Source organism: Drosophila subpulchrella, chromosome 3L, assembly GCF_014743375.2.
Source record: "Drosophila subpulchrella strain 33 F10 #4 breed RU33 chromosome 3L, RU_Dsub_v1.1 Primary Assembly, whole genome shotgun sequence".
In the NCBI taxonomy this organism is placed as follows: domain Eukaryota; kingdom Metazoa; phylum Arthropoda; class Insecta; order Diptera; family Drosophilidae; genus Drosophila; species Drosophila subpulchrella.
This window is the reverse complement of record NC_050612.1, coordinates 21839845-21852989: the sequence shown is the minus strand read 5'-3', so window position 1 is coordinate 21852989 and position 13145 is coordinate 21839845. Positions and strand designations below refer to the sequence as shown.

General features: G+C 37.7%; 1 protein-coding gene across 1 annotated transcript in view; it reads left to right on the top strand.

The window, feature by feature from the left end:
• The window catches only part of LOC119555692, a 64184-nt gene that overhangs the window by 28575 nt on the left and 22464 nt on the right, over positions 1 to 13145 (top strand). Inside the window, exon 3 of the mRNA XM_037867346.1 lies at positions 7987 to 8765. Within this exon, the coding sequence (XP_037723274.1) occupies positions 8631 to 8765 (135 nt within the window). The 5' untranslated portion in view covers positions 7987 to 8630. The remainder of the gene's footprint in view (positions 1 to 7986; positions 8766 to 13145) is intronic.

Below are 13145 nucleotides of genomic sequence, written 5' to 3'. Positions count from 1 at the left end.
AAATATTTACGTAGTGACGAATGTTCTTTTTAGGAAAATTTTACTCTAGTGACGAAAGCCCAGAAATAATTATCAAATTAAAATTTGCGTTTCATGCAGACACTTTTTGAAAGTCACTGATGACTTGTTTCCCCAAGCACCCGCAGTAGCTTTCGTCACTAAGTGGCATTACCATTCACAGTGATCCCTTTGAACGTGCGCCAATTTGACTTTTGGAGATACCCACTGATACCCTTTTTCGTCTGCTTTCTGCTGATATTTGATTATGACATCATCTAAAATTACAGGAGGACTTTGACATTTCTGTTTGCCAAGAGAACTCTCCGCACGGAATACATTATTATCATGGGGAACTCTCTCTCCTATCGCCGTGGTTTCCATTAAATGGATTTCCGTGACTGGATTATAAAAATATTGGAATCCATAAGGAAACCGATTTCGATGGTGATGACGATGCATGCATCAATTTTCACTTTCCACGATACAAGATACCTAAATACTAACTTACATAAGTGGTGTAGGTTGGCCCAGTCGAAAAAAAAAGAAAAGAAATCCTTGTACGTGAGGTTTGTCTTCGAGGTCACGTGGGAAACATCAGCAACATCTTAACTGCCAGAAATTTCACCTCAGCTGCTGTAAGCCAAAGATTGAGATCCCAAGCAAAACAGAAATAATACACAATTATGAAGTAAACAAAACGGAAAAAATTGGGGCTTATATAAGGCTTTTGGGGAATACCAATTCGAATTAAGTATTATTTATTAATTATTATTCAAACAGTGTAAGCCAATCTTTGCGATCTTTTGTTTCGTATTGCGTGGATTTTGCAATTCGAGATGAAAGTTTGTCGCATGCATTACCGAGATTACATCACAGGCGGCGAAAGAGACGGATATACGGGGTAGAGAAAGAGAGGGAAGTGGACTTTGAGGGGGAGTTGCGAACATTCCCAACTGAGGCAGTCAGTCATTCAGTCAGTTCAGTTGGTCAAACATGTTTACATAAAGCTAAATATAGGCACGGACAAATGTACAAACAGGACGAACAAACATTTGGCACTAGAGCAGGATGGCAAAACTCAGCCGGGGAGCGAAAGAGACGGCCTGAGCGAAAGACCCCGACTTAGATGGACAGCCAGTCAAATGGTCTTGTTAATTTCCATTTTTCTATGCAAATTCCAACTTCCTCGACTCACTACGAAAATGGCAATAAATGCAGCGGGTTGCAGCTGAAAAAAAAAAAGGAAAATATAAAAAATTTGACTTGCCATAAAAATTGAAATCCAAAATGTGGCAATGTGGAAAAAGGGGGCGGGGCGGGGGGCGGTGTGGCGATGGGACAGTGGGCGTCTGTTAGGCAACCTCTGTGGGGGTACGGAAAATGGGGAAAATGGAAAATATGCCACAGACACATGACACACAGACGCAGACGGAGAAAAGTCAACGTGCAAAAATAACAAACAACTGTCAAATGTCTGACAAACGAGACAAGGAAAAAGACAAAACTCGCGCACAACCACCGGCAATAAAAACACGAGGAAGACTGCATTGTGGCCCAGGATTAATGGGAAGCCAACCGAAACCAAAACGCCGATCAAATTGCATTAACGCACAGAGTGTGGCAGTTATCAAATATCAGTCACTCAGTCAGTCGGTGTTTAATTAGTTGCAATTTCACGGAATCAAATACATTGTCGTGGTTTTGGAAAGCTCATAAAATTACTTGTTACCTTAAAAGCATTTTTAAATTAAACTTAAAAGGCTTTTGGAATTAAAGTACATTGAAAACATATATTTTTAAATAAATGTTGGAGAATTTCTCGTTTCTACAATATTATTCATGAGTTAAAACATATATTTTTCTAAATTAAATTGTTAATTAAAGTAAAAATGAAGATTTTCATTAAATAAAAATGTTATGAACAGTATCTTTTACTCCAATTTAAAAATATCTTAATATATAATGATGAATTAGCCAACTATAATTTATCTTAAGTAAATACACTTATGTGTATCTCAAGAAAAAAACTCTTAAAAAATACAAAACACCTAATAAAAATGTCAAGGACTTTGTCTTTCTCCTATGAAATTCATGTTTCCTAAATTTGAAAAGGTAAAAACAAAATTTTTTTTTCAATTTTAATATGTTACTTTTACTGATATGTAACTAATGATTCAATTTTATTGTCGAAGTACCCATCAAAAAAACATATTGTTTAATCAAAAACCAATATTGTTTCGAGTTAAAGTCGAAGTAGTGGCTACACCTTTTAATGAAACGGCTTTTGATAAACGCTTCCCGTAAATGCTATCATGAGAGCCTTTAAATCGGTTTTGATATTCCCAGCAGCGAGCAAATAAATAAATCCGACCATTATCAATTTACGCCGGGTGTTAAGCAATTTCAGTTGATTTTATTACTTTTTTTGCGCTTTTCCTTTCTGTTTTATATGTTGGCTGTTGGTTTCTCTGTGTTTGCTTTCACGCGGCAAACTTAAGCTCCAAAACCAAACCGAAGCTCCAACCAGGCAGAGCAATCAATGTGAATGCTCCAGGGGTTTTCAAGGGGGAGGGGGTTGCAAATAGGGGGGGGGGGAGCGGTACGGCAAGTATGCAGACGCAGACTGGCGAAAGAATGCTGAAATTGAAGATGCGCTGCACTGGATGCTTGCATAACGAATCTCGGTGGTGTGTGTGGATTGCTTATTGTGCTGTGGTGTTATCAATGGTTATTGTTAGCGGCTTCTGTTGACAACTGGATCTGGAAATCGGGCATATTCGCTGGGTCCTAGAACTGGCTTATATAATAGAAATTTGATTGTATTTGGGTTACGATCCATGGAGCTGGTTTCCCTGCCTATCTATGGGTACACATTTCGGTAAAGATCTAAGAATTTCTATTAATTTCTAAAGCCTAACTTTAGTTCTTAAGTCATTTAATTAGTTTTTCTATTAAGAAATCTTTAAAAAATTATTAGATTATCAAATTCTCATAAGAGATAACTTTTAAAATGTTTCCTTTCTCACTTTCACTTTAACAGATTAGTAATATTTTACTTTATTATAACAAACATATTCATTGCTTCCCTCATATGTTTTCACTGATACTTACTTCAAAGCCAACAACAGTTTACACCAAGTGATGTAACTTTTTCCAGTTTTGTTTACACTTTTATTTTAAAAAGTTTACTTTTAGCAGTTTTTTAATAATATACTGATATAATAATATATATAATACTTGATTATAAAAAAAATGTACTGGTCATCTCTCTAATAAATTTACACTGATACTCTGTTTTTAATTTATAATCATATGAAATTTTTATGTTAACCACTGAATATTTATGATCATTTAACTAATTTTATTTTTATGACATCGTGTCTGAACAGTTTTTGTACACCTGCTTTTCAAGGAAATTTTATGTTCATGTTGTAAAAGAAATAACATTAAATTTTATGGCTAATTAAAATTAATCAGTATATGGCAATTGATTTCTTATATAACCCATTTATAATGGGTACTAGTAATACATTTAAATAAGTAGCATAAGTATTTCATAGGAAGAGTATTTCAAGAAGCAGAGATCTGTAATATCTGAATTCCTGGTGTTATTGCATCGTCTGCCGCAATGTCTCCGCCTGGCAGACATTTTCTCCGGCTGTGACTCCGACTCCGTCTCTATCTCCGTTCCCCATCTCCGCCAGCAATATGCTTCTTCCGTCGTGGTCTGGACGACCGCTCCACGTCTATGAGATGCCATCCCGAGAGGAGCACATGGGCATGTCATTTCTTGGCTTCGTCGAGCATCTTTGGCATTTCTCGAATTTGCTTTTGTGTTTGGATTGGTATTTCCCCACAATCCCAACTCGAGTTTGTGTTCCTCATTTTACTTTTTTGCTGCAGATTTATAATTATTCATTGGTTTTCGCAGCCGTCATCAGTTTAAATGCAAATGCAAATTCACATCACGTATCCGACTAGTGGGCTCGATGAGAATGGTCATGTAATTATGCCGCTGATTGGGGGAGGAAAATCTTTATAATGCGGTAGTAAAACAATAAATTATTTTAAAGGTCTTCAAGAATAATATCCTTAAGTTATGTTTTATTATTATTATTTTTAAAACAAAGTAAGTCTACTAAGAACTCCCAAAAATGTTGTTCAACTGGTATAGGAGAAACCTTATTAGGCGCTCGAAAATCCAAACATTATTTGTAAGCCTTAAGTTATTTCACTTATTTTTCCTCCTCACAATTGCAGCTCATTATTTGGATAAAAGCGCGCCTGTCAAAATTGAATAGGGAAAAGCCTCGTTGGCAAAGAAAAGATATAAACCAGGCAAAAAAAAAAAAAGAAATGAAAAGAAACACAATGGCAGTTGGTCTATTAGCAGAGCGCAAGCTGCCGCCGCATAATGAAAGCGAAAATTTAAATTTTTGATACAATTTGCAATTTTTCCGCGCCACTTTTCCCCCCACCCCCACCCACTGCCACTTCATTCCCGGCTCCACTCCATCATTCAGCGATCTCCTTCAGTTTTCAGTTGCCAGTTGGCAGTTTTTTTCAGTTTTCTGCCTCAGTTTTCAGTTTCCAAGTTGCCCACAAGCGGCGCAACAGTCGACAAGTCGACAAAGAAAACAATTCATCATGTTGTACATGGAGGAACCTTTTGGTTTTCCTCGAAGTTGAAGTCGAAGTCGGAGCCCCGGCTTCAATTTATGCGGCGCTTAAATCGATTGCTTTGCCACATTGCGGCAATTGGATCGGTACTCCTCCTTGGTTTTGCACCCCCCTTTCTACGCCTCCGAAAACGCTGCGCAAAGTCGTTGTCGTTGAACCGTAAAACTGAAATATGAAGCGGTACGGAGGGGTCTCTTTGGGTGATGCTTTTGCGGGTGGATCGGATCGAGTGCCAAGAGCCTGGCATCGCGTTGAGTGACCACGGACCACGAACCGCGAACCGCGGAACAGGCTCTTGCTTCATTAAGCTATTCATCCATCCATCCATCCATCCAGCCGGCCATTTATTCAGCCAACCAGCGATACCCAGTTCGATCCACTCGGTGCGATCGTGTTGTTTTATTTCACTCTTAAATTTGCGCTAACTAGATGTCGCAATTGAAAGTAAGCTGTCAAATATTATCGTCGGGGGTGTAGGTGTAGGTGAGCGGCGGCATAAGGCCTCATTATAATGAAGAAAAGGATTCCGATGTCGGCTCGGAGTGGTAAAAATGTATCGGGAATTTCATTTATACAAAAACGAAAAGACATGTGGAAATGTTGAAAGATGGGAATCGATTTATGGGAACCTTAGACCATTCCATCATAAATCTTTTCAATTATAAAGAAGGAAATTCAGGGCTAATTTCCTAAACATGTAGTATGGAAAAAAACCTTGAATTTATAGTTGCAAATTATAGAACATTTTCATAAACATTCCTTAAAATATACCTAAAATAAATATAAATAAAATCACCCCTTCCTTAAAATGTTAAAATATTTATTAATTAAAAATATATATTTCGAAAATTAATCTTCACACCATAAATCATACTGCTCAAGTAAAGATCAGGATATCTGCAGAAACATTTTCTAAGAAAACCGTTAACAATGGGCTAAATCTCAAAGTTCAATGTTCTGGCCTTGGCTAAAATGAAGATCTAGCATTTAACATTTGAGGTTTTTGATTTGTCAATGTCATTGGACTTGAAAGGCGTTAATTTAGCAAGAGTTGTTAAAAGCATTCAGGCAATTGCGTAAGAACTGAAGTTTACCACTAGAGAATGCTGGCCATTTCATAATTAATCGATTTGTTTTCAAGCAATTCTATAAACATAATGACGATCCTCAATTGAAGTTCAAGGCCAGTCGACAAGGACTTGTTCAGTTGTTTTGAGCATTCGCCAATGGTCTCTTGAGCAAAAAAGACTCTCGAAGTTTATCATCAACATGGTCATGTGCAAATTAAATTACCGAATCAGAGCCGAAGCCTTCAAAGTATAAGTAAGGCCTCCGGCTAGACAAAAAATCGAAAATCAGAAAAGAAAGGCTGTCCGAAGTTTCAAATACCCTTGTCAAATGTTTTTTGTGTCAAAACATTCCAGTTTCAGGTGACAGGTATATTTTCGTTGTTCAATTCTTCAAATCTGCAAATTACTTTAGAAAAAACCCAGGCTGACATATTTTTCTGGCTGGTTTAAATAAAAGTGCCTGCGGCCAAGACTCAAAGAACATGGTAAATCTGTCGGAGTTCTGCTTGGCTATAATTGTTAATAATAATTTATGCTAATTTTTTTAGCACCTTTTGAGCTCGGCGACCAGCGTTTCACCAATTCATAATGTTTGTGATTTGTAAGACAAACAAAAGACGGCCAGCGGAGTCGAGAGCTGCTGGCGAATTCTCATTTCAGTGTTTTTTTTTTCTATTTTTTGGGAATGTGGCCAGAAGAAACGTGTTTTCTAACAAAGGCCGCGGCTTAATGGGTCGACAAATACAAGCCGCAATAAATAAATAATAAAAAGAAAATGCCCAAAAGGGAGGGGGTTACGTTACACACTTGATCTGTGCGACTGGGAATCGTAAAGGTAGAGTCGTATATATGTGGGCGATGATCTCACCATTTAATTGGCCCCCAAAAGCAAACGAATCTCGCTTTTGGCCCTAAACTTTCTTGTTATGGATGTGGCGCGCGCTCTGACCGAGTTCGGAAGATGAATGGTGCCACAAATGCTCCGTCTACGGGTGGCACTCGTGGAAATTAAAATAAATCTCTCACTCGGTCACAAGCCTTATCGCGTAATTTCGTTAAATCGTAATTGTTTATGCAAATTCCGATTGTCTGACGCACCGAAAAAGACAGTCGAGCTAATGCATTTCCACTTAATGCATTTGGACAGTGCGGAAAGCGAACGAATTTGCATTAGAATTGTGATTGACAGTCGGCGCACATGGCGTATACGCAATTATGGATGCGAATGAGTATTCTGACATTTCCTCGATTTCGCTTGGGCTCGAGCTCCATTTCTGAAATATGGATAGATGGCTGCCCTAGGGTTCCAAATGAGGGGATCTACCTATGGAATTGAGAACGACTTTTTGGACAAATGACTTTACATCATCCTAAATAGAATCACTGCTAGATGGTTTTTAATTAACCCATTTTTAGTCATTTTCACATCCGGCAATTTGGCCAGGAAATGACTTCCAAGCGCCAGCCAAGATTGAAAGGCACATTAAAAAATCCAAAAGTAACTCGTCAATGCAAAAACGAATGCCAAAAAATACAGTATACAGTGGGGGCTCAGAAGATAGATTTTCGTCTGTTACGTAACAAAGTAGATAAATGTGTAAGTTAAATATGTATCATTATACATGCTTAAACATTATTTATATTTTAAATTTAAAACGTTTTTCTTATTTATGTTCAGCTAATTAAGGCTTATAACCAAGAAAAAGAAATTTCATAAAATTTAACAACTTAAATTTTAGTTTATTGTTTACCCAGCTATTTGTGAAATATTCAAAATCCTACTACTTCTGTCTGATTTAACTTTTTAAAAAAGTCAAAAGTCATATAATTTAATAAATTTGTCCTATTCTATTCAAGATAATTTCCTTTTGGAAAATATCCTTGATCAAGCATAGTTATTTAAAACACTCTAACATTTATGGTTTTAAAAATTTTAAAACTTGGTTTCCTAAACCCGAATAAGATTGTTAGAGGTCCCACTGTCTGGCTAAAAACAGTTGCCAAACACGGCTTACAGTTAACGATAATGATACGAATATGATGATGATGTGATGAGGTTTTTAGGAGCAGGTCCGTTTGTCTCTCAGACAGAACGACGACAAGATTGCGATCTCAATGGCCTAACTCCAGTTTATGAATTTAGTATTTTTTTTTTTCGTTTTTCGGTTTTTGTACATCTAATTGATTCAATAATCAAGGTTTTAAAACGACTTCCCCCCTTTTTGTATCGTTTCAGGTCTCCAAAGAAGTTGGCGAGTGGAGACTGCGCTCCGCACGAATGCCGCTCTCCGCTGCGAGAGCGGTCGCGAAAGAGAGAGAGACAGTGGGGGAGAAACCACTTTTTCTTGGCGCCGCGATTCATTTCGAATTTGTTGCTCGGTCGGTTCGGTTCGCATTTCGGAGTGGGTATGAGTACTCACTGAGTACTGAGTACTGCCGAGTAGTGAGTACCGAGTACTGAGTGATTTAGTGCGCAGGCGTCGCGTTCGAGATGCTGGGATAATATAATGTTGATGTGAAAAGTTCATTCCCCAAATGAAAAAGCCCCAAAAGTCCGGTCTATAAAGTGTGCAAAAAGTAAAATGTAGCCTGTCCGAAAGCACAACAAAAGAAGAAAAAAAAGAGATAAAACTCTGCAAATACGGGTTTCGTTCTTATCGCGTTCTTCTCGGCTCTGTATTTTGTTTTTTTTGCTGCCCAAGTGCTTGACCATTAAAAGAACCTTTTACACACACTCATACACAAACACAGTGCCAGATCCTTAGGCCTCAACTTTGCGTTATTTTTAGACGGTTAACAAAAAAATCTGGGAAAGCCAGGCAAGAGCGGCCAAGAAAGAGCCAAGAAACCGAGAAACCCGCCAGCAGAAAGGCAACCGAAATGGGCACCAAGTCACCCGGTGGTCCACAGCGCTGCCGTCTGATCTTGCAGCGCTGCCTGGCCATTCAGCTGACCAAGCCCGGCCACACGCCCGAGGACTTTTGGATGTACGACTCGGGATATATGATATTTCAGGTGAGTTTCGATTGGTGCACGGCTAAAAAAAAGTAGAGGGCGATTATTAAAGGGTTTATAGAAATATCCTTTATATTGGTTCCCCCTGGAATGTCCCAAAGTTTAATATAATACTTGAAAAACTTAGATCTTTATCCATAGTTAATGCAATTTCAACAGTAAAATGCTCTTACCAACTTTAAAATCTTCAGAAATTTATAAGACACTGCAACATACAAATGTCTCAGAAATGTGTAGTGCCTTGTGTGGAATTACAGCCCCATAAAAATACTACAATGTTTTAGTGGTTCTCAGAAACTCAACGCAGAATGAAAAATTAGTTTAAAATGTATTAAAATGAATTGCTAGAGGCCTAACAAAAATATTAGGCTATGACTAAAGGAGCCCTTTAAAGTCTATAAAATCTTTCTGACAAATTTTTGGTAATCTTATATTTTAACGAGAATATTAGGCAGCCGTACTCATTATTATGTATTTATGAAAATTAATAGATACAAAAATAGTATTACATTAAAGATTTGAAATCGTGTTTTACATATTGAAATAGGGGGATAAAAAAGAAAAAATTTAATCATATGAGTTCTTAATTTCCAAGAGATTGGAAGTCGTATTAAGATTATTAAGGGATGTTTGGATTTGATAATATTACAAATTAGTTGAAAATTCTTGCAGCTGAAATTAAAATATAATTTTTAGATTCTTCTAAATTCTCAAAAGACTAGCCCTTTCTTGGGTATTTTTCTGAGTGTGGCCCCCGCGTTGCCTTCTGCTTCTTCTGCTTTTAATGTGCAAGGAACTGGTTTGCGAACTGGTTGTCCAGTTTTTGAACTGCAAAAAGTGCGTGAGGCTGAGCGAGGGAGAGGGCGACAGTCGGCCAGATAGAGACAGCCTATGGAGGTGAGGTGACGATGGACTGAAACTCCCGCTCAAGGTCGCTATGGTGGGGTTTCGGGTGGCGGTGGCGGTGGCAGTGGCGTTTCCCTTTATTCGCGACCACTTCCCATGAAAATAAATGGCCCGGAACGAAACGGGGGAACAAATCCCCTTAACAGGTTGCCCGGTTCCGTTCGGCAGGGCGTCATCTAGACTAGACCCAGACTGCCACAAACATTGCAAACTGCATTTGCAACAAACATATTGCACTTGCAACATTCGCCATTTTCGTGGCTCTTTCTTTATTACCCACCGCTTTTGTTATTGATGACATTCGAAAAGAAGCCAAAGTCTCCGAAACTTTTTGGCCAGGAAGCCGTTTGCGTCCCCTAGATAATATACCCAAAATATTTATGTGTATGTATAAATAACTTATGAGTTCATGGAACCCTTAGGCAGCTGATCGAAGTTGTTCATTTTGTTAGCATTTCGATGATGTTTTAACTCGCTTCGTAGCGGCTGAAAAGTAATTTAAATTTTAAATCAAACCTTTTGTTGCGGCTGCTGCTTCCGATGTTTTTGAGCTTTTTTGGTGGCTGATTTTTATTGTTGTTCTTTCCATTGTTTAATGCACAAATCGCCCCTCGAAATGACGTCACTCACGGACTGACAAGTTCAAGTTTGAAGTGTTAATTGATGTTGTGCCACATGATGAGCAAAAATTGGGAAACTTTGAATAGTTTAGCTAATGGCTTTGAATACCTTTATGATGGCAGCGGCTTTTATATTTTCACAGCCGTATAACTGGTGTTTAAACTGACAAAATTATTATAATAAATAATATTAGATATGCAGAAAAATCTTAACATACATTTTATTATAGTATATAATATTAGATATGTAAAAACATATATATATATGTACATTTTATGTTATGGCTCTAAATATTTTGATATGCTTTTGTCAAACATTTCATTCATAAAACCAGTTCTTTAGATTCCAACCTATAGAATTAAAGTTACTGAAATGTATTTAGTTGTACCTTAAAATTTCGAATATATCTATCTAAAACTAGTATCATTATTTTTTACTAGTCTAGTATACCCATTTTGTATCTACAAGATCTATTTTTAGTTTCTGGGGGACATTATCCACCAACACCTCTCTGTGAATCACTTAACTTACTCACAATGCAGGCTAATTTCAATTTAATTGCTGGGCTGCCAAAAAGTGTGAAACATGAAAAGGCATTGCCGCTTTTTGTCTTTTATATTTCTGTCAAGCTCAATTTCTGTTGTTCTCATTTGTGTTGTTTAATGCTGTTTTTCTTTTCCCTTTTTTTTTTGCATTGCCTTTTGGGTTTTGCATTTTGCATACTAAAAAGTGTCGCATAAACATTCCCCTGAGTCGATTTTTTTTAGGTTTTTTCTTTGTATATATGGAAGGCACAACATAACAATCGCTGGGCATTCATTTGCGGGTTTTTCGACTGAGTTTCGAGCTGGGCTAATTAATATTACGTGCCTCTGGTCGGTCTGTAAAGTTTAGCCCAAGATAAGAACCAATGCGAAGCGTGCCCTGAATAGAACTATGAACTATATAAACGAGAGGCAGCCACATGATGATTTAGGGGCCAAAAGCATTTAGGGCAGTTCTGGAATGAAAAGTGCGTGAATTGATGGAAAAAATGCCGAGAACATGAATGGGGAAATGCTCAGTGATGAATGGAGAAGCCAAAAGAATTCGACTTGGGCAACGACGATAATGCAGCCGAGTATTTTATCGTAAATTTCCGAGCTCAATGAAGTGTGAATTATGTAGATTGAGGTGCCGGCGCCTCGAATTGAGGAAGGGAAATATACTCCCTAGGGCGGGTCTTCTGCTCAACCATCGACCATATCGAATGGGCAAGAGTTTCCGGTGTGGTTGCTCAAGTTTTAGGGCGTGCCATAATTTAAAAACTTTTTATACCGGCTGAGAAGCGATTACGAGACAATTCGGGAAGGTTAAAGAATCACAATGGTGGTATATATTGTCTTATTACTAAATGAGCCTATGAAAATATATATTTATTATGCCCATAAAAAGAGCAGAGTAGTAATTATATAAATTGTTGAAAACCTTGAGGGCTTCACCGAATTACGTGTAAAATCTGCTATAAGACTTCTGGAGCTCTAAACGGTAAAGTCAACGTTATTAAAATGGTTTTTATGATCTGAAAACTTTTTTATCTCCCGGGCAATTAAATTTCTTTTTTTATTTAGATGAATAAATTTAGAAAATTTGATTAGCCAGCTTATAATCATTTTTAAACTCATAATACTAACAATACAATTCTATCACCTCCAAGTAGCAGTTTTCCTTAGTTTGTAAGTAAGCAATATACATTTGTAAGCAAAAGCAAAGCAAACATTTTGACGCTAAGTAAACTTTTACACACTCAAGTCGACATTTAAAACATCGATAAATCATAAGGAAGTCTTTGTTATTCGTGGCATATATTTGTTACTTTCCTAACGACCATATAAAGAAACGCAATGAATATAATTAAAACGGCGAAAAGCATATATTTTTAGCAATAATAAAGGCGCTGAAAACAGACAAAGCCCATAAAGTTTCTCCCATTTAAGCGCTGAGTTTTGGGCCCTCGTTGCCGTTTTCCCAGTAAAGCTCTAAATGTCAGTTCGGCCGGGGAGGAAACTGATTTAAGGCCGCAATGGCAGACTCAATTTCCAGGCATTTAAAATCTGTTTTTATTATTTGCGCAAATTTGTCAGGCGTGCGGCGTGGTTGGACTTTGGCAAAAAAAAAAAAAAAACTTAAGAAAAACTAAAAAAAACTAAGGCAACGAACAACAAACAGCCGAAGACCGACTTGACTCCAAACTCTGATCTCCTGAATGCCCCGAGCTGATCTCTGAACTGTTTCGTTGTTTTGCTGTTGTTTTATTTTCTGTTTTTAGCTGTTGTTTTTCGGTTTTTTTCTGTTGCCGTGCTTAGTGTTCGGTTTCAGTGTTTAGTGTCTCGCTGCACGCAAATGACTTCACCTAAATCAACTTGTTTTAGTTGTGCTTTCGGTGCTCCGAGCCAAATTAATAAGCCTGCAACAAGTTTTGAAATAGCTCAACGGATGCGAACCGATTGCGTCATGTCTAGAGCGCGGGAGTTTCTTTCTGCCATTCTGCCAACCTGAGAACCGCCAGCCTGAGATTTGCAAGGCAGGTCCATAAAATCGCATTAAAAAAATAAAAAATCTAAATGAACTGCTAGCAAACTGGCTCTGGAAATATCACCGAGAAATGGAAAGTCTGGGAACGGAATTATTTGATCGGGCTAGAATGAAGGTAAACCTGTGATCGTTAGGAAACAAAGCGTTTTGGGAAAGGAAGGTTGAGTCGGACACGTTGAGGCCGAGATGGCCTACAATGCGATATCCTTCACAGGCTTATGGGATTTAACATGGGAATCATTAATCTCATTTGCAACTGTCATATTTTGTTTTTCATGT